Raw genomic sequence first — 24,648 nt, forward strand, 5'->3', positions numbered from 1 at the left:
TGGGACTGGAAGGGAGGATGAATAAAAGGAGCAAGTCAGGGTAAGCAGAAGGGAGTTGAAAAAAAGGATGGGAAGACAAGGAGTTCTGTTTTAGATATGTGTGTGCGAATGTGCAGGAGCAGCTTTCATCCCCTTTGTGGCTTGCACAGAACATGCTGGGAGCAGGGACCCTTGGTGGTGGGAGAGAAGGTGGTGGTTCCATGGTGCTTTTGTCAGCAGCGAAGGAAGGGCTCAAAGCAAGGGGCAGCACAATCAATCAATACTTGAGCTCTTACTGTGTGCAGAGTCCTTGGGAGAGTACATTTCGACAGAGTTGGGAAGCCTCTTAGTAGCATACCTCTGGATTTCCCCCACATTATTAATAATCCTGGTATTTGAGCATCTTTGTGCACAATGAACTGTACTAAGCAGTTGACTTGCCAGGGATGGGGCGGCTGGCCGCTGTTAAATCTCTCCTGGGAGGCTTTTCCGTTTCAGGACCTGGAAAGCTGTGGTCATTTCTAAAGTGGCTCTCCATCTTTCTTGAGCTGCCCCGCCTTGCTTACTGGCAACGGTGGCCAGAACAGGGAGTTAGAAAACTGGACCTCTCCTCCCGCAGTCTGCTGCCCCTAAGCTTAGGGCTGCCACTCTTCTTTTCCCTGCTCCTCTTCCTCTCACCCCAAACTGTCCTTGAGTAATGTTTTAGGTCCTGTTCTCCCCATTACAAACCATACCAGCTCCCCAGCCCTTTCTTGGCAGATTGCTGAGGGAGGAAGGGAAACTAGTAGTATGGCATTTAAGCACCTACTGCCTATAAAACACTGTACTGAACGCTGGGAAAAATACACGGATGAGAATTAGGCGTAGTCTTAAAGGGGCAGTAATTGCCCAGATATCATCTTATTACGTTCATGAATTGTTTCCATTTTTAGGGGATGATTACCTTAATCCTGGCCACTGACATGGCAAGACATGCAGAAATCCTGGATTCTTTCAAAGAAAAATTGGAAAACTTTGACTACACAGACGAGGAGCATATGACCTGTGTAAGTGGGTTTGCCCAACTTCGCACCTTTCAAGGACTAGCCTAGTTAATAGGGATTGGCCGGGAAATGGTTCAAATGGAAATTTAAAAAACGTGCTTATGAAGAAGTGGTAGAGAACACAGATTTGTTGCCTGCAGGTGAAAATTGAGTTGTTTAAAAGTTTTCTCCCAAGAACAGGAGGTTATCTTGGCACTGAAAAGGTCTTTGGCAATTGAGATTTGGTTAATTTTATGGGATCAAGTTGAGAGAAATGGATGTATATGTATATTTTAGTAGTCACATTTCAGAGGCTAGGGCAGATTGGCTATCATCCACCCCAAATACCCACATTAATATATCTGTTATTCAGGAAAATGCCTCTAGCTTTTAAGGATCAAATTTAGAGAACACAGGGCTATCTTCAGTCCACCCTCCAGTCAGCCCAAGCCAGGAGGATTCTCTGGGAGGAGGTTGGAGAGTCATATAGTCAAGGGGCATTGGAACCACAGACAAAACCCTCCGGGTTGCGGAGAGCTTCCCACAGACTCTTCTTCTTGCTCAGTCCCCTCCTCGCCCATGAGCTCACCCACTTGGATTGTAAGCTTCCCCAGGGCAGAGGGAGTATCAACCAACTCTGTTGTATTGTACTCTCCCAAGTACTAAGTACAGTGCTCTGCACACTGTAAGCGCTCAGTAAATAAATGACAGAGAGGAAAGTAGTTACAGCAATTATCCAAGTTGCACCCAAAACAAAAAGGTGCAAGACAGCCCCCCTCAGTGAACCCCAAGCCTGGCTCTGTACCACTCAGGTCCTGATAGGAGAGAAGGGGTCTTTTCACCTCCCTCCTGCATCTTTCTGCTCCACTTGTGGAAAATCCAGCTGGGCCCATTCTTTCTGGGCAGGCTGTAGCCTGCATCCCGTCACATGTGAAAAGTTGAACTCTCCAACCTCCCCTACAGGCATTGGTTAGGTGCTCTGCTCCTGAAAACTGGCGGTTCGATTCAAACTCAATCATCTGTGCCCGTAGCCTGGCAGGGACCTATGGAGCCAAATGCTTATCTAAGAATAAAAACAAACCACCACCCCAGGGACCAGGCAAAGGCAAACAGAGGCTGATGCAATTACCTGAGTAATTCAGGCCCAAGAAACAGATTTTACCCAAAGCAATTTGGACAGTAACTGGGAGAGGGCCTCAGTGGCAGAGAGGCCATTTGCTGAGGTAATTGCAGCATGTTTATGCCAGTCCAGTCCAGTCTATGCCAGAGGGAGGGACACCCATCTTCACTGACAAAGGAAGTGCTTTTTGTGCCTAACTAAGGGCATTTACTCTGACGGAAACTCCACCCTGGAGGGTTTTTCAAATGTGAAGAAAATGCCAGAGGGGCAGTGCGGTAGGACAGCCAGAGAGAGCCCTGCGGATGTGAGTCACAAGACTCCAGTGAGTTCGATGCCAAGCTCAGTGAGTCGTTTCAGCTCATCGACTACATTCCCCGCAACCCTTGAAGAGAGGGTGCCCTCCCGCAGAGGGATGGGATGAGGGACAGCCAGGAAAACCTACAGGCCCCAGATATCACGGAGATGGGTGCTGCCCACACTCCGACTAAATTAAGACCCCTCCGGGTGTTCAGATCTTGTGGCAGTTTGAGGAAGACGTCAACCATTGTGCCCCTTGAGACATTCCCCCTTCCAGACACTGAGGTGGGAAAAAGGGGGTTGACCAGAGTCAAGTCAGCGGGCACTATATCGTCTTGATCTGTGCAAAACGTTTTCCCTCTTTCAGCTGAAGATGGTGTTGATCAAATGTTGTGATATCTCTAATGAGGTCCGGCCAATAGAAGTAGCAGAACCTTGGGTGGACTGCTTGTTAGAAGAATATTTTATGCAGGTAAGAAGGGTCGAAACATGTCCTAGTCATTAGCCCAGTTAAAAATGTAAGCAGTGAGAGATGTATCTGCTGAAGTAGACTCGGAAATTCTCCATCTCCTCAAATGAAGAGGAGCCAATTTCATGAGGTTATAAGAGTCATTCATTGCGCTCATCTGCTAGAAATGAAATGGACTCTAATTGGTGACATCAAAGACATGGGCAACCCCCCAAAATGTCAATGTGATGGGGTTGCAAGCTGCTCCCACTAATTGGCATCTTTGTGAGAAGACCTGTTGACTAAACTGGGCAGAGTCACAAGGCAAGAAGGACATGGTGAGGCAAACAGAGCCCGGCTAAGTGACGGAGCCCTGCAGGGCAAGGCTAAGTGTCAGAGCTCAGCGGGGGTGAATTCAAATGACGGTGATGAGTGGAGGTTTGAGATACTAATCACTTCATCTGACCCCAAGAAAATGGACAGAAGAAAAGTAAAAACACTTAGTTTTAATAGGAGGCTGCTAGCTAGCTTTGATCCGGAGGAAAATAGCACAGGAAAAAATAAAAACGATAGCAGTTTAATCAGCCTAACCTTCCTGCTCTATCAAAGCTGTGCCAAGATGAACACTGACTTTCCTAGGCTTAAAGATCTTCAGAAAAGGATTTTCCATAACTGGCTCTTGATTCCTTTCCTGTGTACATCCATCATTATGATCAGAAAGTTCCTCCTTCTATCCCACCTAAGGCCCTCCTGCTGCTTTTGAAGCCTTTACCTCTACTGAGGGTGGAGCAAGAGAAAAGGAGCAACTTATCACATCGCCTTTAAAATAACTGTCAAAGCCCTGAAGTCATTCCTTGGCTTCATAATGACTTCCCATACTTATGAAGATCTCTGTCCTTCTCTACTTTCCAAGGTACTCTTTTCCAAGAAATGTGTCCCCTACAAATGTCTTTCCTTGGAGAATGTTCAGGTAGTTCTCTGCCAGTCCCCCGCCCCAACCCACAGAGATCGCTTAGGTTGTAAATCGAAGACGTACCCAATGAAACCAAACCTCCAGCAATTATACACATTCGTGCCCCATGCAAACTGCTACTCGGCACATCTGCGTTCCCATAAAATCATACATACACGTTAGCCACACCAACCGAGGGCTCTGGACAGCCGATACCCAGAGGACTAGCAAAAAGAGTGCAAAAGTTTGTCGTTTCCTCTTTTTGTATTTTGCCAGGGTCAAGAGATTTGTCTTAAAAACTAAATATTTTGTAAAGTGAAAAGATGAGATCTAAAAATACAAATTAACTTTAGATCTATTTCCAAGGATAGAGTCATTGACAGTACTGCTTTCAAAAACTACACTCTCATGCACTAAACAGACACATTCAAAATCTGACAACATATGAATGATTATCACCATGACTACTCATTGTGCTCACTTATTAGAGGAGGCAGCATGACCTAGTGGAAAGAGCAAAGAACCAGGAATCAGGAAACTGGGGTTCTGGTCCCAACTCTAGTGGAAAGAGCCCGGGCTTGCGAGTCAGAGGTCATGGGTTCTAATCCCGGCTCCACCACCTGCCATCTGTGTGACTTTGGGCCAGTCACTTAACTTCTCTGTGCCTCAGTTACCTCATCTGTAAAATGGGGGATTAAGACTGTGAGCCCCATGTGGGACAACCTGATTACCTTGTATCTACCCCAGCGCTTAGAACAGTGCTTGACAATAGTAAGTGCTTAACAAATACCAACATTATTATTATTACTTTCCTGTTGGGCAAGTCACAGCTTCTTTCTCTGTGCCTCAGTTTCCTCACCTGTAAAATGGAGTCTCGATACCTGTTCTCCCTCCTGCTTATACAGGGAGCCACAGGTGGGACAAGCACTATGTTTCTACCCCAGCGATTAGTACAGTACTGCTCACATAATAAATGCTTAATACCATAATTATTATATCTATCATTCTTCAGCAGCAAAAGTTCTTTAATCCCACAAGGCTTTTGTAATCACCTGTTATCATTACTTTAATAAGGAATTATACCTGCTCATTCTATTTACAGTTCTCTCTGAAGTAGTTGAATTGATGCAACCTGCATCATCTCTTGTTGTTTCTGTGATAGTTCCGTGGCCATTTTAATGAAACTCACTGTCTACCAAATGTACCTCCAGAGTGACCGTGAGAAGATGGAAGGGCTTCCAGTGGCACCTTTCATGGACCGGGATAAAGTGACCAAGCCTACCGCTCAGATCGGCTTCATCAAGTTTGTCCTGATCCCGATGTTTGAAACAGTAACAAAGGTACCGCCCTGCCTCCTCCTGTGATCATTGGTCCTCCCACAGAGCATGCTAATGGTCTGGCTGGCACCATTTGCTCTCCCCTCCTCCCTGCCAGTCTCAGTCCCAGTGGGGTACCGCGTGCCACAAGCAAGTAGGCAGGCAGAGGTGCAGAACATGCCAAGGCGGGAGCCTTTCATGTCCGGTGGCCACAGCAGACTGCCAGTGCTGTGCTGTAGTGCCAGGACCCAGAAGGCAGTTGCCCTGATAGTCACTGCCATCTTCACTGTCCAACTACCTTTCTGGCTTTGTGTGAAGGCCCCCAACTCACGGGCGGATTTTGTGTTCTCTTTTTTACATCATTCCCACTTTCACCCTTTGGCCAGATTTGTGTGGCAGATGCTGGCAAGTGAAACTTGACCCAGGAGCCAGTGGTTCCACAGGAAAGAGATTTTTAGGGTGCAGATGGCTCCCTCCATAGCTTTCCCTGGAATACTAGCCTGACTCCAAAGCAAGGAGTTTAGAGTCCTCCAGCCTGGCTTTAGAGTTTCATGGAGTTTTCACTATTTACTTGGGGATCTGTGCTTTTAAACACCATTTTATTATTTATTTATTCAAAGGTTTCATCCTTTGAAACCTATACAGAGTAAAAAGCACACATTCTTCTAATCGCTTTCATTGTTGTAAGAGCCCTACAGAATGGTACCATTTTCTCTATCCCATCCAGCTCTTCCCTGCTGTTGAAGAAGCAATGCTTCAACCTCTTTGGGAATCTAGAGATCGTTATGAGGAATTAAAACAAGTAGATGATGCCATGAAAGAGGTAAAACTCTCTTCCTCATAATACACCTAGGTTTAAAAAACCACCACCTATCCAGTCCTCCGTCATTTTTTTTAATGGTATTTGTTAAGTGCTTACTGTGGGCCAGGCACTCTAAGAAGTGCTGGGGTAGACACCAGACAATCGATCCACGTCTCAGGTGGGGCTCACAGTCTTAATCCCCATTTTACAAATAAGAAGTTAAGTGACTTGCCTAATGTCCCACAGCAGACAAGTGGTGGACTGGGATTAAAACCCAGGTATTCTGACTTCCAGGCCTCTAAGAGAGTCACCCATAAGTGTGCACTACAAGAAACTGTATATAATGCAGTCAAGTAGGCCCTAGAATAGGGCTAGTCAAGGCAATTACCCCAGCCCATGAGCCTAGATTCTACTTAGACGGTGAGCCTGCTGTGGGACAGGGACTGGGATCAACCAATTAACTTGTATCTAATCCAGCTCTTAGAACAGTGCTTGATCCATAGTAAGCATTTGAATACCAAATACCATAACTAGATCCTTGAAAGTCTTGTTGAGGAGAGGTGATCTCCGAAGAGCTTTAAAGATTGAGAGTGTTATGGTTTATTGGCTGTGACTACGAATGGTGGGAGCAAGAGGTCATGGAGGGAGAGATGAGAGAGGAAAGGTGATTGTGCGTTGGGATGTAGTGAGAGAAAGGTGGATAAGTAAGAGGGAGAGCTGACTGAGTGCTTTAAAGCCAACATTCAGGAGTTTCTGTTTGATGCAGAGAGGAATGAGCAATTGTTGGGGGGTTCTGAGGAGTGGGGAGACTTGGGCAATATCACATTTTAGAAAAACAGTCTAAGCAAAATAATGAAGTATGGATTGGAGAGGGCACAGACTGATGGCTGGGATATGACAAGTACCTTGACCAGGTCATTTGGATGGAGAGGAAGCAATTAATTTTGGAAATGTTGCGGGGTTAAAGGAGTAGAAGGAGTCAAGGATAATGGCAAGTTCTGGGCTTAGGAGAAGGGAGGATGACGGTTTTGTCGAGAGTGATGGGAAAGTCAAGTGGAGTAGAGAATCTGGTGAGGGAAAATGGGAAGTTCAGTTTTAGATATATTAAGCTTCAAGTGCCGGAAGGATATCCAAATAGAGATATCCGGAGGCAGGAGGAAATGCGAGACTGCAGAGAAGGAGAAAGGTCAGTGTAAGCGTGATAGATTTGGGAATCCTCTGCAAAGAGATGGTAGTTGAAGCTGTGGGAGCTCTTGAGCCCGCTAAGGGTGTGGATATAAATTGAAGAAGAGAGGGGGACCCAGAATAGAGCCTGAGGCCTACCCACAGTTTAGAAGAAGGATTGACCAGATAGAGGCAAGGAGATAACCAGGACAGAATTGACCTCTTACCTTCAAACCCAGGTGAATGATTAGACCAGCACTGTAAACTCACCCCCCCAACACACACACACACACACACGCCCGCCCCCCCACCCCTACCCCATAAAGATGCAGTTATAGAAACACAAGAACCCATGGAGTCTATGATTTCAAAAATGCCATGAAACAATAGCAGGCGTATTTGGATCACCAATGCAAATTCAGCAGATAGAGAAACCTTTAGCCTTGATGTAGGGGTGATTTGTCCATGAAAAGCACAGAAACAGATGTGCTGAGCATGCAAAAGGCTTTCATAGTCACAGACTGCCGTATTCTGGAGTCAGTGGTAGTCTCTTAGAACAGTTAGCAAATAATCTATTGAGGCTCTCTGAAAACTCATGAGCCATTTTGTTTTGTGTTTTAGTTGCAGCAGCAGCAGGAGGATGTGACATCTGGAAATACTGAGAAATCAATAGACAGGACCATGGAGGTTAAAAAAAAGTCTGAAGGTACTGGGCTACTTAGTGGATTACTGCAGATTTATATATTCAGCATTGAGGGGTTTTCAATATCCCCAACCTTCTCAGCAGGTAGAACAATCATTAAGCCTGGAAGCTTTCTATCTAAACCTGCTTTTTTTGTTGCTGCATCCTAGTGAAAGCTCTTTGGTATGTGGTTCATTGGATAGAGAAAAATTGACTTTCATTGCCGTAGACCAGAATCGGTAATTTTTAACAATTTAAGTAATCCTCTGAGTTTATTTTGCCAACATAAAACAGAATCCCTTTTCCCTCTTTCAAGCAGGCTACGCCTGAAGAAAATTGAAGGTTCTTGAACTTTTCTATTTACTGGTGGAGCCAAACATTCCGAGAATCTCCAGCCTAGAAGATCTGTGGCTACCTGACCGTGTTTTCTAAGAACTTAAACTGTTTCTTCACTAATGCCAAAAAGAAGGAATTCATGATGATGTACAGATTTTTTTTTATTTTTAAACTGTCTTCTAAATAATATATTCTTATACAGAAATGAGTACAGTATTTCTTAAATATAGAGTAACTGCCCTCTGTTTCCAACAGGTGTTTTCAGAGTACGTCCCTGGGAAACTGAGTGCCCTTGCATGGAATATATTAGTGGGATAATAGGTGTAGGTACAGCACTGGATGTAAGAGGGGGAAATAGGTGTGATGATGTAAGGGATGGTTGAAGAATTGTATGCTTCTATGAAAGAATCAGGACCACATTATGTGCAGCCTTGAATGTACAGGAATATAGATGCCCTTTGTCCTTGAAGATGCTGCTACTGATGATGAGATTCTCCTAGGGCTGATGGAGTCTCCTGTAGAGGTGATTTTCTTTTTAATTATTAACATGGTGTTTAAGTGCTTAGTATGTGTCAAGCACTGTTCTCCACACAAGTTAATCATGTCAGATAAAGTTCCTCTCCCACATGGGGCTCAGTAGAAGGGAGAACAAGCTTTGAATCCCCGTTTTAGAGGTGAGGAAACTAAGGCACAGGGAAGATGACCCTCAGTCCTGAGGTCCCAGGACTGAGAAAAAACAGCATGAAGTAATTACCTGGAGTAGCTAATGGTTCGGGCGGCACAACTAATACTCTCTTGTCCTCGCCTGTCATGTCCCTGTTAGGGCATAGAGGATGCCAAGCAACTAAACAGGCAGGGGTATGGCACATTGCAAACTGCAAGCCAAGATTTTTTTTTAAGTCCAGGACCCGGGAATGGCTGAAAAGGCCAGTGAGTAGATAAATATGGGATCCTGAGCTCCAGGCCACTTGGCCTGACTTGTAAGGCGTGTGTAGGTCCAGTACACAATGTGTCTGTGGCTACAAGAACATGATGATGGATCATGGCTAGACATTCTTCAGTGCTAAATACCACTGACTGATGGCCTAAAAATGAAGTCATCGCTGTATTTAACTTTAAAATCTGAGGGCAGGGAAGAGTGAGAAATTCCATCAGAACTGTTAAGACTGCTTTTCTTGGCGGAAAACCAGGTCCTCTAGGGCGGGTTGGCTCCTCTTGAAGCCTCACTGTATGAACAAATAAGAGAAGCAGTGTGGTCTAGAGGATAGAGCCCAGGCCTGGGAATCATAAGGACCTAGGTTACACACCACTTGTCTGCTGTGTGACCTTGTGCAAGTCACAACTTCTCTGTGCCTCAATTACCTCATCTGTAAAGTAGGGATTAATACCGTGAGCCCCATGTGGGACAAGAACTGGGTCCAACCTGCTTACCTTGTATCAATCCCAGTGCTTAGAGCAGTTCCTGGTATATAGTAAGCACTTAAATTCCACGAAAACAAACATGTAGGGATGCAGAGGAGCAAAGTCTACTGCAGGAGTGTATGAATATCAGAAAGTTACCCGGATCTGACACCTCGTCGTAAGCAACCCCAACTTTTCACAGGCATCTAGAGTTTTCCTGTATATCCAAGCTTCCACATTCAAATAATTAGCTCTGCTCAGCAACACTACTTCTCCCTTACCAACTGCCCCCACCAACTATTCCTGACCCAAAACTCCCTATGTCCCCCACCTTTCCCACCTCCATGACATTGTCAGTTACTTTGGTCTCAAAAATTGAAACTATCAGGTGTGAGCACTATCCCCTCCCTAGCCCCCTCTGAGTTCCTGCTCTTTCCCCTCAAGTTTTCCCCAAGACCTCTTGCTGTGAAATGTACAGTATATCTTCTGATCTACTCAATGCACTGCCCTCAGCTCGGCCGGGGCGCCGTTCTCACTACGTTTTGGCTAGAATGCTGGCAGGAAATTAGGGGACATCCACCTGACAAGGCGAGCCTGTCTGAATATGGCGGGTGCCAGAAGCAATGGTTGTGAACATGTGTGCCCAACACTGGAACAGATGAGTGCCCCGCATTAAGTTCTCCCTAAGGTTGCTTGCTGGTTCACCAGAACACAAACCCCACGTGGTCGGATAACCGGACAGGCACATAAAGCCTTGGGAATCGGAACGCTGAGCCCTATCCCCTCATCCTGAATTATCAATGCAAGCCCTGTCCCCATTAAGTGCAGAGTGCATTAACACAGCTACAAACCTCTACAGCACCTTCATTCGAAGAGGTCCAAGACATTTTATGATTCTCGACTGTGTTCCTCTGAGTGGACTTCCAGCTTTTATTAGTATTACTTTACACAGAAGAAATAGAGACCCAGAAAGGTGAAGTGACTTGTCCAAGGTCACCCGGCAAATCTGCCTTGAAGCAGGCACCATGAGCTGACTTCCAGCCCAGAATTCCAGCCACTGCCTTACGCTGCCTGGAACATCAAGGCCTCTCCAGTTTCCAAAAGTTCCAGGTCCAGTTTGATTGAGAAATGGAATTATTTGGCATTTTAAAGCGTGACACCAATAAACCCATTTGTGGAGCAGAACGTGGAGGTCATGACCTTTAAGAAGTAGCTTTCCAGAAGAAACGGGAACATTAAAATAAAGAAAACCTGCTCAGTAACACCTAACCCCTTCCTCTAATTGGGTTCAGCCACCAGGAGGCTATATGAGATTTTAGACTTCTTTTCATATCTATATTCTTCTCATCATCTCACTTCAAACCAAACATCCTATTCTACTTCTGTTTTTTAATCTTTTCCTTCATGTTAAAAGGTAATTCTGATTTAATTGAATTTTTTGCTACCTCCTGCCAATCCACTCATGTCATATATTGTGATTAGCATTCTGACACTGTATTTACCTTAGAAATGAGGCTTTCCTGATCAGCTCATCCAGTGGGGACTTTTCAATCACAATTTTCTTAGTTTCTCATCTCTCCACCAAAAAGGTGTTCTAACATTGTTATATTCTAATTTTATTCTGACCTGACAGTCTGTACTGCCTAAGACCAGTACCGAGCCCTTCACTGAAGGCAACCTAGTCCAACTGCAGTTCTCAGTCACAAATTCCAATTGTTCCTAACAGTGGACTCATTTAATAATGGCTTTCTCCTCATTCCTTTGCATCTTTAATCAAAGTGCATCAGAATGACATGGTGAGGAGTTAATAAGAACAACAGTGGAATTTGTTAGTGGTATTTGAAGAAAGTGAGGCACAAACAAGTTAGTGATTTGCCTGAGGTCACAGAGCTAGCAAGTGGCAGAGCTGAGATTAAAACTTGGATCTCCTGATTCCCATGCCCTGCTCTTTCCACTAAGCCACAGAAGTAGGAGTGGAGGCCAATTAAATAAATACATAAATAAATAAAAGCTTCGCTGGCCTTTATCTGTTGATTTAAACTGGAAATTGGCTATGTGTTAAACAAAATACTTCCACATAGTGTCTGTAGATGGAAACTGTTAATTTCAAAGTTGCCTCTGCAGCATCTGTTTCAGACTGGCAGAGAACCAAGGAGCCATCCCTAAAAGAAGAGGCCATATTGATTTATCATGCAGAAAATACTGGCTGTGGGTTCTCACTGCTCTCCACTCTAGGGAGTCTTTGCAAATGAGGAAAAGCCTAACTCTGTGCTTGACTGGTCAAGCTACTAACTTCAGCACTTCTCATGTCTCTTCCAATACCACTGGAGATCTTAAAATACATCTGGACCCAGTTTACATTGGTCCCAAGCTGCCAATGACAGAGACTCCACTAGGCAGACATAAAAAGCAATTTGAAACTTCAATCCCTCAGGGCAGCCCAGGTGAGTTCCTCTGTTCCTCAATAAACTCTCCTGACACGGCTGTATCTTGGGTCTCTCCAGTGCCCTCCCTATGCAGAGCCCCCGAAGCGGGAGGATTCTAGCAGGAGGGAGAGAAAAAGGACAGAGAAGGGAGAGGGGTGATGGAGTCAGGTGACTTGAGTTCTAGTTCCAATTCTGCACTGTTTGACTTGAAGCAAGTTAAGACTGGAGGCTATTGTGAATTGCTGGAGCTACTGTGGTCGGTCTGCTCTTTCCCCTGCGTATGGGGTGAACCCCCAAATCCGGTGAAGAGCATACTGCCTCTACCTCAGGTTGGTTTCCATGCAGCCTCTAGGTCTCACGCTGTGCACAGTCCTGATGCTGTTAGTGGGTGGATGCGTTTTTGACCTTGGTCTGCCCCTTCTTCTTGCCTCAGCATTAAATGTCCAAGAAGACTTAGGGTGTTTGGAGAGCGTGTCAGGGCCACTAAACAGATACAATCTGACCCCAAAAAGGAAAAAAGGAATGCGCTTTGAGGGCAGGGATTGTGTCTACTAATTACTGCACTCTTCCAAGAGCTTAATGTAATCGCTGAGCAAATACTATTGCTTGAAGGACTGATGTAGCAATATTAATATTCCTTAAGCACTATGTGCCAAGTACTGTACTAAGCACTGGGATAGATACAAGGTAATTACGAGATAATAAGATCGGGACAAAGGCTGCAGTTTACAGATTCCATTTCTAGGCCTGCATTCTTTAGCCTCATTTCCATTTGCCGATGACCTGCCAGGATTCTCCTGCCTCCCATGTGCCTACCTTTTGAGAGAACCACCTTGAAAGAGCCAGGAGCAACTTGTTCTGCCAGCCACAATACCCCTGGGGTCTGGGCCCATGGATGAAACCCTCTGCACATCTCACCAGGTGCAGTGAGAAACTCTAGGAAGGCACTGCAGCCGCTCAGAAATGACAAAAATTAAACCGGAGCAATCAAGCCGTTAAATGAGTTCCCTCACAATCCCAGGCCTGATTTCTCATTTTGTTGCTTCCATTCCATTTTTTCCGAAAACTATTTTTATTCTCCCAGCTGCCAACCAATAGGGTTTTTCCTCTCTGGTTATCAATGCACTGATTATCTGCTGGCCAGGGAGCGAGGAGGGCAGATCTAGGCAGGCTGTAGCTCTTGCTGGGGGAAAAGTTGGTGATGTTCCGATTCTGTTTTTTGGAACTTTTTCTAACCAACAGCTTCTAAAAGTCCCCCAACGCTGGGCCTTGTTACTCAGCTGAGAGATTTCCAGTACTGGGAGATTGGCTTAGAGTCGATTCAATTGGCTTTCTTCCAGCATTTAAAAGACAGGAATTGGAGAAGCAGAAGTTAAAATGGCTACTTTTCTCTCTCCAAATTAAATCAGGGGTTTAACCCTTTAAGTCAGGCAAGGATTAAAGCCTCTTTATGGGCACATAATGTCTGAGCCTCCGAGGGAACACGACTGGCAGAGAGGAAAGAATGTGAGTGTGGGTGGGCAAGCCACTAGCACTAGAATCAACTCCTCTGCCCAGGTTTTTGATCCTAAGGCCTTAAGACAGTGGCTCACCCATTGTATCTGGCTAGTGATTCCTCCACCGCCACCATCTCCCTGTTCCTACCCTCATCCTAGAGGAGTGTGGGACCCCAAGCTTTGCCCCAGAACTTTTTTTATCATATTTGTTCAGTGCTCACTGTGTACCAGACACTGTACTAAGCGTTGGAGTAGATACAAGCTAGCCAGGTTGGACACAGACCATGTCTCACATGGGACTCATAGTTTTAATCCCCATTTTACAGATGAGTTAACAGGCACAGAGAAGTGACTTGCCCAAGGTCACAGAGCAGACGAGTGGCAGAGCCAGGATTAGAACCCATGTTCTTCTGACTCCCAGGCCCATGCTCTATCCACTAGACCATGCTTTTTGGAGCATCCACAACTATTGATTTTTCCAAAGGCTTCAATTTCAGCCTGTCAAATCCTGATGACCTTCCCCCTCAAAACAAACAAAAAGAGTGCCGTGGTATGTTAAAATTCTACCACCTTTCCTTTCTGCATCACCTATGCCCTTGGATCTGTACCTTTTTATTATATGATATTCACCCCATCACCACCCCCAAAGCACTTACCTACATATCTGTAATTTATATTAATGTCTGTCTCCCGTCTCTAAACTCTAAGCTCCTTTTGAACAGGGAACAGGGTCTATCAGCTCTTGCATTGTACTTTCCCAAGCGCTTAGGATAGTGCTCTACACACAGTAAGCACTCAATAAATACAACTGATTGAATGTCTTGTTTCTTTCGCCAGATTTGGACTGGACTTTCCCACCAAGTTAAGCAAGCCTAATGCTTTCTGTTACCCTTCCCTATCATTTGGCAACAGTTCTGCTGGTGTCACCTGCAACCTTTTACAATCTGTTTGTTGGTATGCCCACTGCATGCAATCTTCCCCCTAAAAAAAATGAAGCTTCATTCACTCTCAATTTCCAACTACTTTTGTTCAGTTTCATGCCTGCTTGGCTTATTTTAATCAATGCTCACTCATGTCTTACACTCCCCTAGTGTGATGCTAAAGGAATCACTCTGCCAGTGGTCACTTGCATTACAAAATCATTCAAGATGTTGTACTTTAAGGAAAGCTTCAGAAGAAAATAGCCTCAGATAGCAACCCGGTAAAACACTTCAAAATAATGGTTTGACCGAACGCCAGCTTTCCAGAGACTTTCGGTGCCTCAGAACCCTGAAGAGGCAGCCAGAGGGAGAAAGCATTTGGCCCCCAAAAAACTTTGTCTCTTCTAGGAATGGGAAAATGTTTTCTTGTACAATACTTGGATCTTTGGGATGCAAATGCAGTCTAAGAAAACTAGCCTTTAGCTCTGCTATTCCAAATGAATGAAGCTATTCCCCAGGAGCCCTACTCTACCTTTATGAGTGATTTTATGACATATTTAGCCTATAGGGAATTAGGAAACGCTCTTCCGACAACGCAAAGGACCCTCCACTGAACGCACTCAGTGAGAACTACGCAGAAATGTGACCTTCAGCTCTGAGTTGCCACGCTCACAGTCACCTTGCCAATCACCCTGACCCGGGATGATGAACTGACAGCTTTCTGGCACTTCTCCCTAGGTTTAAAGTGAATTCTTAGTGTTGTTCCCTTTGGAACAGGATTCCCCCACCTCTAAGGATAATCTTCGAGAATAAACTTAGTAAAGTCCCCACAGGGATTTACCTTGGAAAAATGAGACAGAGAAGTCCAAGGACTACCTCACAGGAACATCCAAGTTCAGGGTTCTGCTCCCTGGCACGGATTAACCTCTGCCCAGGTTTTTCTGCTTCGGACCTGCTGCCTCGGAGGACAGCCTGAATAGAGCTGCAGAAGCAGGAAGGGCAGACACATCTCCTCATCAAGCCCAGCCAGTAAGGGTGGAGAAGGCAAATGCTCATACCTGACATTGCTCCTCAAATGGAAAATGAGGAGCAGTTGGGCCTGATTAAGTGACAAGTGCAAAAGAGGAGGAAGCAATTCAGAGAACAAGAGAGAACCTGTGTGACCTAGTGGAAACAGCCCAGGGCCAAGAGTCAGAGGACCCAGGTTCTAATCCTGGCTCTGCCACTTGCCTGCTGTGTGACCATGGGCAAGTCATTTAACTTCTCTGTAGCTCAGTTTCCTACTCCGCTGACCGGGGATTCAATACTGGTTCTTCCCTTCTTAGAATACGAGCCCTGTGTGGAACAAGGGACCTTGTCTGACCTGATTAACTTGTACCTACCATAGTGTTTGATAGATGATATGTGCTTAACGAATATATTATTATTATTGATAAAACAAGCACCTTTTAGCTACTCCAGGGCTTAGAGAGAATATAATGCAAAAATAGGACCCCACCCAGCAATCACTACTGGCAATAAAAACTACGGCTCAATGCCTAAAACTAAGTGTCTCCATCTAAATCCAAATGCATTAATTAAAGCTAGCATGGGCTGATGGAAAGAACATGGGACCTGGAATCAGCAGATCCAAGTTCTAGTCTCAGTTATATCAGTGGCCTACTGTGTGACCTTGGGCAGGCCATTTCACCTCCTTATGCCTCAGTTTCCTCTTCTGTACAATGAAGGTAAGATGCCTGTCATCCTCCCTCTTATTTCCAATGCAGTTAGCTCTCCTGCCATGGAAATCTCTGACTCAATCTAAATATATTGATGCAGCTATCTTACTCATCCAGGTAATTTGGGTAAGAATAGGCTATTCCACCTTGGTTCAGGAACAGAGAACCCAATTTTAATTTTGTTCCTAAGAGAAAATTGGCTCTAATACATATAAAGTTTCAATTTTTCCACAAACCTATCGTGTGGCAAGTCTGAGAGCTGCCTGCAGATGCCAAGAAAGGAGTAATATTCCTTATATTATGTAATTCACCTCTCTTAAACAGACTGCCATGTATCTAATCAATATGGAGACCCCTCTGGGTTACCCAGGTTGGCCTATTGGAAAGAGCACAGAACTGAGAGTCAGGAGACCTGGGTTCCAGTCCAGACTCCACCACTGACTGGCCTGCTGGGTGACCTTGGACAAGTCACTTAACTTCTCTGAGCCTTAGTTTTCTCATCTGTAAAATGGGGATTACATATCTGTTCTCCCTCCCCTTTAAATTGTAAGCTCCATATGAGGGAGGGACTGCGTCTGACCTGATTGCATTGCATCATCCCTGAGCTCAGCACAGTGCTCAGCAAACAGTGCTTAACAAATACCATCATCATTATTATTATTCCCACTCTCTTCAAATAATTTGAATTAGTGCCTGAAAGACTAACCAATTTACCTCCAGAGATTGGGCTGGATAATATACTACTCCCTTGGTCATCCATGGTAATGGGGGACAAGGATTTGACTAAAAAAGTGAACTCCATCAATAAGCCCAAAATATCGTTTAGGCCTAAGGTTTCAATTTCCTCTCCACTCCACTGCCCTGTAATATTCTGCTTATTGTTATCATTATTAATAATAAATAGTGGCATTTTTTAAGCATTTACTGTGCCAGGCACAGCACTAAGCACTGGGGTGGAAACAAGCAAATCAAGTTGGACACGATCCTTGTCCCATGTGGGGCACAATCTCAATCCCTATTTAACAGATGAGGTAAATGAAGCACAGAGAAGTGAAGTGACTTATTCAAGGTCACACAGCAGACAAGTGGCAGAGCCGGAATTAGAACCCATGACTTTCTGACTCCCAGCCAATGCTCTATCCACTAGGCCGTGCCTGGTAATGTGAGTTTTCCCCTCTAGCCTTCTGTGGAAAACAAACAAGAAAAGAGAAACTAAGTGAAGGTGACTTGAAAGGCATCAGAAGGATTTCATCTTCTTGTAGCCTTGAAATTAAAATGGAATGCATTCTGACCCTATCTCCGACTTCGTCATAAGTAATTACTGGCTTCTAAACCTCCCTTAAGCCTAACGGTGCCAAGTCAGAAAAAGCAGCAGCACAGAATTTTTCAAACCCCCTAAGTAGAGCAAAGATGATGGTTTTTCCTCCTTGAAAATTTTCCTTGACGAATTTGCGGGAGTGGTAATAATGGCCCTGAGCCATCCAACCACCTCATAGATATTTTGCACATATTCATTGTTCCAGCAGCCTCACCAGGAAGATGGAAAACAACCATCCCCGTGGGACCCAAGGAGTTTATTAAGCCAGTTGCCCCACGTCACATCATCATCAGACATAGAGTCAAATAATGGATTTTCTGAGTGTGGTCCATCTTTAAGGGAAGGGGGCTCATCCATAATCCTTTGAGGTCTCATATATGCCCAAAGCAGAATGGGACCGGGCCCCCACCCCAGTGAGTGTCCAGCATACACCTGGAACCTATCAAGGAGAGTTTATTCACCTCCCACTACACATGCTCCATTCCTAGGACCCGGGTTCCAAAGTGCCAGAGTCAGAGAGGGCTCCATCCCCAAATCCTGCTATGGGCATCGGGTGGCACTTGCTCCACTGCTGTCAGTTCTATTAGTAGTTTAAATTCCTGAACGCCCACAAAAAAATGGTATGCCGCCGCATGTCAACTTACCCTTTTTTTTGGCAAGTCCCGGTGGGGGATGCTCACTGAGCTGAGATCCGTCACTGGACAACATGGTCGGGTCCTATCAAAATGCAGGTAGTCTAAGGTGAGCTGAGGGAGGGTAGAGGGTCGTGCTCCCGGAGTCAAGCCCAAAATGGCTTGGTCTTGATTTTCAGTCCAAATACAGACAGGAAAGTGGGACCTCATAAACGGCAGCCTGGAAAGCAATTGAATATGGAGTCAGAGGCCCCCTAAAGCCAAAACCAATTTTCCATTTGGACTGGGTGCATCTGAGGTTCAGTCCAGAAGTGGGGAACGAGGCCAGTTCTTGGCCTGGCCAGTGAGCATCAAGCCAGGTTGGACTCAGGCACAGATTTCGGGCCTAAGTAGGGCTCTCTACTATTCTGCTAATTAGTATCAAACGAGACCGAAAAGCGACGATGGGGCCCTGAATCCCTCCTCGGTCTCCCAGGCAGTGCTGCTGCTGATGCCTTGATGCCATCTCCAGCCCCCTCCATCTTCACGTTGATTCATTCAATCATATTTATTGAGCACTTACTGTGTGCAGAGCACTGTACTAAGCACTTGGGAAAGTATAATAATAAACAATGGCAGCCCCTGCCCACAATGAGCTTACAGTCTAGAAGAGTGGAGACAGACATCAATACACATAAATGAAGTTACAGATATCTACATAATTGCTGCAGGGCTGGGAGGGGGGAAGAGCAAAGGGAGAAAGCCAGAACAACACAGAAGAGAGTGGGAGATGAGGAAAAGTGGGGCTGAGCCTGGGCGGGCCTTGAAAGAATGTGCCTTCGATAAGGTTTTGAAGGTGGGGGAGAGTAACTGTCTGTTAGATTTGAGGAGAGAGGGTGTTCCAGGCCAGGCCAGAGGCAGAACATAGGCTATAGGTCAGTGGTGAGGCAGATGAGATCAAAGCACAGTGAGAAGGTTAGCACTAGAGGAGTGAAGTGTGCAGAAATCCGGGCAAGCAGTATGGTCTAATGCAAAGTGCAAACACTGGGAATCAGGAGAACCAAGTTCTAGCATAACTCTGACACTGATCCTGGCCTTCTGCATGATCTTGGGTGAGTCACTTAACCTCTCTTAAGCCTCTATTTCCTCAAGGGCAAAATGGGAGAAGCTATGTGCCCTCCCTACCTTAGATTGTGAGGCTTGTGGGATTATCTTATATCTAGCACAGTGCTTTATACCTTCGTAATTATTATTACATAATAAATCTCCATCCTAGCTAAAGCAAATCAGGGCAATTACCCTGGGGCTCAGGTTTGGTGAGGGCTAAGCCTTCTGGCATTCTAGGATCCAAAGCAATACATGCAAAGAATTGGAAATGTGCCATTGAGTATTTAAAAGTCAACATACAGAGTGAGATCAGACTCCTAAGAAGCTGAGCTCTCAGTTCTGTACAGTTAAACTCCATCGCAACTGCAAAGTTGATGTCAAATGCTGGGATGGTACCGGAAGCCCGGGGGGGGGGGGGGGGGGGCGGGGGACAGGAGGGAGGGGGCTGCTGCAAAAGGGCAACCTTTTGTTTCTACTTTAGTTTCAAAATGTCACTTCAGACCTCACAAAGGAGTGCTCCTGGGTTTAAGTGGGCCACAGCAAGCAACAGCAGGGGCAAAGACAAAAGGAGAAAAATATAACTCAGGAGAGAAGCCTGAAAAAAAAAAAGAGAAGGAATAGATAAGATACTGAATGATTCTCTTAAAAAGTTCATGGCTACTGAAATTGTATAAACTTCACTGTTGTGATACTGAAGCACTACACGGTGATTAGTATTGCACCCACCCAAGCACTTAGTACAGTGCTCTGCACACAGTAAGCGCTCAATAACTACAATTGAATGAATACAAATGAATAATTGCCGAGCCAAGCAATACCCATTTGTGAGCATCAGGCTGCAGCTGCACAGACACTGCCTTGTCACTGGATTTTACCTGTGTGAAAACAGTCCATCTGGGAATCCCTCAAAAAAGGGAATTCACTCTGGGATTTCTCTTGCTGCCTATACTTCAGCCCCTGCAAGAATCATGGGGGTGCAGAGACAAAAGAAGTGCCTTGCTATGGCTGGGGGAGGTGGGCAGCAGAGGCAAACCCTCAGGACAGAGGGGTATTTGGAGGTGACAGCAGCAGACCAAAGGGTCTCCTGTGGGTCCAGTGAAATGCCACCCGACAGCTCTCGCCCGTCCCCCATCCAGGCCAGGCAAGGGTTTTCACTTGACATCCAACCTTCCCCGACCCTAGAGCAGGAATCGGATGGGGCTGGTCAGGATCCAGGCAAGGCAGAAACAGCCAAATAATCCGCTCCAGGGTGGGTATGAAGTTCCAACATCATTAGGGTTTGATGTGTGACTATGCTACAGCTCATACACGTCAACCGCAATCCCTCCAAAGATTGTCCGACCTAGCGCTAACAATAACAATGATGGGATTTATTAAGTGCTGCTAAGTCCCAAGTTCCTGGGTATATTAATACAGTCAGAACAGAGTCCCTCTCCCACATGGGGAATACAATCTAGGTGGCAGGGAAGGCCTATGCATTTTTTGGATGGGAAAAAGGAGGCCCAGAGAGGAAAAATGACTTGTCTATGGCTGAAAAGCAGGCCAGTAGCCAAGGCAAGACTTAGAAACCTAGATTTCCCAGCTCTCAGTCTCTTGATCTTGCCCCTAGGCCACGGTGTTGCGGTTATTATTTATTTGAGGTCAAGTGGGGCTTCTTTAATAGAAGGAAAATGATCTGATTGTCCTTAACCTACCCCATAGTTCTAGTAGTTGCTCAATAAGTGCCTAAATTTTTCAAGGATGGTGAGCTGGGGAATTATGGCTGAACTAAAGCCTCTTGTAATTTGGGGATGAATCCCCCACAGACTCAGTGAGAATTCCCCAGATTCCATGGAAGGGAACAAGCAGATAACACGTGTTAAAACAACTACTCCTCTCTAGCCCCTTTTAATACGAGAAAAATCTGACTTGATTCTGATTTGAAGTAGCTCTAAGTAATAAATAGAAAGACGTCTTAGAAGCAGAGAACTTTCTGTAGCATCTAAGGGAGTGGAGACAGTGATTTCTGCACTGCTTTCTATAAACCACCTCCACTTTTCCTTCCTAGCACTGTTTATGCCTGGTGAATTGAGCCTAATGAGCATGGACCACATCTGGGTCTTATCTGATTATATTTCATCTACCCCTTGCTTAGCACGGTGGTGGGCACATAGTAAGTGCTTGACAAATACCAACATTATTATTATTATTATCATTTAAGGCCCGGAGCAATCCAACCCTGATGGCACCACACAGCTCTGGAAAGCTACTGAACCAAATGATTAAACAAAAAGTGTAGTATTTTCTTCAGTAGACTCTCAAGAGTCATTCATTCATTCATTCAATAGTATTTATTGAGCGCTTACTATGTGCAGAGCACTGTACTAAGCGCTTGGGATGAACAAGTCGGCAACAGATAGAGACAGTCCCTGCCGTTTGACGGGCTTACAGTCTAATCGGGGGAGACGGTCAGACAAGAACAATGGCACTAAACAGCGTCAAGGGGAAGAACATCTCGTAAAAACAATGGCAACTAAATAGAATCAAGGCGATGTACAATTCATTAACAAAATAAATAGGGTAACGAAAATATATACAGTTGAGCGGACGGGTACAGTGCTGTGGGGATGGGAAGGGAGAGGTGGAGGAGCAGAGGGAAAAGGGGAAAATGAGGCTTTAGCTGCGGAGAGGTAAAGGGGGGATGGCAGAGGGAGTAGAGGGGGAAGAGGAGCTCAGTCTGGGAAGGCCCCTTGGAGGAGGTGATTTTTAAGTAAGGTTTTGAAGAGGGAAAGAGAATCAGTTTGGCGGAGGTGAGGAGGGAGGGCGTTCCAGGACCGCGGGAGGACGTGACCCAGGGGTCGATGGCGGGATAGGCGAGACCGAGGGACGGCGAGGAGGTGGGCGGCGGAGGAGCGGAGCGTGCGGGGTGGGCGGTAGAAAGAGAGAAGGGAGGAGAGGTAGGAAGGGGCAAGGTGATGGAGAGCCTTGAAGCCTAGAGTGAGGAGTTTTTGTTTGGAGCGGAGGTCGATAGGCAACCACTGGAGTTGTTTAAGAAGGGGAGTGACATGCCCAGATCGTTTCTGCAGGAAGATGAGCCGGGCAGCGGAGTGAAGAATAGACCGGAGCGGGGCGAGAGAGGAGGAAGGGAGGTCAGAGAGAAGGCTGACACAGTAGTCTAGCCGGGATATAACGAGAGCCCGTAATAGTAAGGTAGCCGTTTGGGTGGAGAGGAAAGGGCGGATCTTGGCGATATCGTAGAGGTGAAACCGGCAGGTCTTGGTAACGGATAGGATGTGTGGGGTGAACGAGAGGGACGAGTCAAGGATGACACCGAGATTGCGGGCCTGCGGGACGGGAAGGATGGTCGTGCCATCCATGGTGATGGAGAAGTCTGGGAGCGGACCGGGCTTGGGAGGGAAGATGAGGAGCTCAGTCTTGCTCATGTTGAGTTTTAGGTGGCGGGCCGACATCCAGGTGGAGACGTCCCAGAGGCAGGAGGAGATGCGAGCCTGAAGGGAGGGGGAGAGGACAGGGGCGGAGATGTAGATCTGCGTGTCATCTGCGTAGAGATGGTAGTCAAAGCCGTGAGAGCGGACGAGTTCACCGAGGGAGTGAGTGTAAATGGAGAACAGAAGAGGGCCAAGAACTGACCCTTGAGGAACTCCAACAGTTAAAGGATGGGAGGGGGAGGAGGCTCCAGCGTAGGAGACCGAGAATGATCGGCCAGAGAGGTAAGAGGAGAACCAGGAGAGGACAGAGTCCGTGAAGCCAAGGTGAGATAAGGTATGGAGGAGGAGGGGATGGTCGACAGTGTCAAAGGCAGCAGAGAGGTCAAGGAGGATCAGAATGGAGTAGGAGCCATTGGATTTGGCAAGAAGGAGGTCACGGGTGACCTTAGAGAGAGCAGTCTCGGTAGAGTGGAGGGGACGGAAGCCAGATTGGAGGGGGTCTAGGAGAGAATGGGAGTTAAGGAATTCTAGGCATCGATTGTAGACGACTCGTTCTAAGATTTTGGAAAGGAAGGGTAGTAGGGAGATAGGACGATAACTGGAGGGGGAAGTGGGGTCAAGAGCAGGTTTTTTTAGGATGGGGGAGACGTGGGCGTGTTTGAAGGCAGAGGGGAAGGAGCCCTTGGAGATTGAGTGGTTAAAAATTGAGTCATAAGAATAATTGGCATTTATTGAGTACCCTCTTGGTGCACTGCATTACACTAGACGCTTGGTAAGTATAGAATAAGCAGCGTGGCTCAGTGGAAAGAGCCCAGGCTTGGGAGTCAGAGGTCATGAGTTCGAATCCCAGCTCCATCAATTGCCAGCTGTGTGACTTTGGGCAAGTCACTTAACTTCTCTGTGCCTCGGTTACCTCATCTGTAAAATGGGGATTAAAACTGTGAGCCCCACGTGGGACGACCTGATCACCTTGTATCCCCCCAGTGCTTAGAACAGTGCTTTGCACATAGTAAGCGCTTAACAAATACCACCATTATTAATAAAGAGGTGACACACTGCCAGCCCATGAGAGCTTGCATGCTTATGGGAGAGACAAACATAACAATCCCATTACTAGCATAACTTACCCACATGCTCCCTCAGAGCCCTTCTAAGTGCAAATCAATGGTATTGACTGATCACCTACTGACTACAAAGTGCTCTACAAAGCAGTATTTGTTAAATGTAAATGCCAAGCACTGTACTAAACACTGGGGTAGATAGAAGATTGATTTATCAATCAATGGCATTTTGGGAGTGCTTACTATGTTCAGGGCACTGTACTAACAGCTTAGGAGAGTAGGACAGAGTTGGTAGACGCGATCCCTGACCACAGGGAGTTTACAGGTTAGAGGGGGAGACAGAAGATAATCAGGCCAGACATAGTTTCTGTTCCACATGGAGCTTGCAGTCTAAGTAGGAGGGAGAGCAGATGCTGCAGTCCCATTTTACAGATGAGGAAACTACAGCAGGGCCTATTACCTCATCTGTAAAATGGGGATTAAGATAGCGTGCCCATGCAGGACATCGACTGTGTCTAACCTGATTACTTTGTTCCTACCCCACTGCTCAGAACGATGTTTGCACACAGTAAACGCTTAACAAACACAATTAAAATAAACAAAAAGTGAAATGACTTGCCTAAGGTCACACAGCAGGCAAGTGGCAGAGCCGGGATTAGAACCCAGGTCCTCTGACTCCCAGGCCTCTTTCTGTTAGGCCATGCTGCTTCTAAGTGCTGGGGAGAACATAACAGAAACAAGAAACGGACGATCCCTGCTTCCAGAAGAGCTTACAAATCTAATGGAATAGACTAAAATGATTTACACAGAGTGGGAGCAGGAGGGGAAAGCTGGATGACAGAAGCTTGAAAACACTATGTATCTTTAATGGATCTGGGTGAGCAAGGGGTTTTGAGGGTTCGTTTGTTTTTTGGTTTGATGAATGTGCTAAATACTAAGCAAGCCCATTCAGGTTCAAGGGGAGTCAGTCTTTAGGGAGAAAGGAATTTAGCCCACACAATGAATATAAATCTCCACGCTCTCATTCATGCAGTGCTAAATGAG

The 24,648-nt window shown here is 45.9% G+C and overlaps 1 protein-coding gene and 1 long non-coding RNA gene across 6 annotated transcripts in view; one reads left to right on the forward strand and one right to left on the reverse strand.

The window, feature by feature from the left end:
• Positions 1 to 8,326, forward strand: part of PDE9A (phosphodiesterase 9A) — a 58,509-nt gene extending 50,183 nt beyond the window's left edge. For 3 of the 5 annotated variants that reach the window (XM_029046511.2, XM_029046516.1, XM_029046515.2), the window contains 6 exons: positions 912 to 1,025; positions 2,786 to 2,890; positions 5,030 to 5,158; positions 5,862 to 5,957; positions 7,722 to 7,806; positions 8,099 to 8,326. In XM_029046511.2, the coding sequence (XP_028902344.1) occupies positions 912 to 1,025; positions 2,786 to 2,890; positions 5,030 to 5,158; positions 5,862 to 5,957; positions 7,722 to 7,806; positions 8,099 to 8,112 (543 nt within the window). In that variant the 3' untranslated portion in view covers positions 8,113 to 8,326. The remainder of the gene's footprint in view (positions 1 to 911; positions 1,026 to 2,785; positions 2,891 to 5,029; positions 5,159 to 5,861; positions 5,958 to 7,721; positions 7,807 to 8,098) is intronic. The other 2 variants (XM_029046512.2, XM_029046513.2) reach the window with 2 other exon arrangements.
• Positions 1 to 18,244, reverse strand: part of LOC114805423 — a 98,635-nt gene extending 80,391 nt beyond the window's left edge. The window contains exon 1 of the long non-coding RNA XR_003753401.1: positions 18,042 to 18,244. This is a non-coding gene — a long non-coding RNA (uncharacterized LOC114805423). The remainder of the gene's footprint in view (positions 1 to 18,041) is intronic.
• Between the last annotated feature and the right edge of the window lie 6,404 nt (positions 18,245 to 24,648).

The sequence above is a fragment of the Ornithorhynchus anatinus genome, chromosome 18, assembly GCF_004115215.2.
Source record: "Ornithorhynchus anatinus isolate Pmale09 chromosome 18, mOrnAna1.pri.v4, whole genome shotgun sequence".
NCBI lineage: Eukaryota > Metazoa > Chordata > Mammalia > Monotremata > Ornithorhynchidae > Ornithorhynchus > Ornithorhynchus anatinus.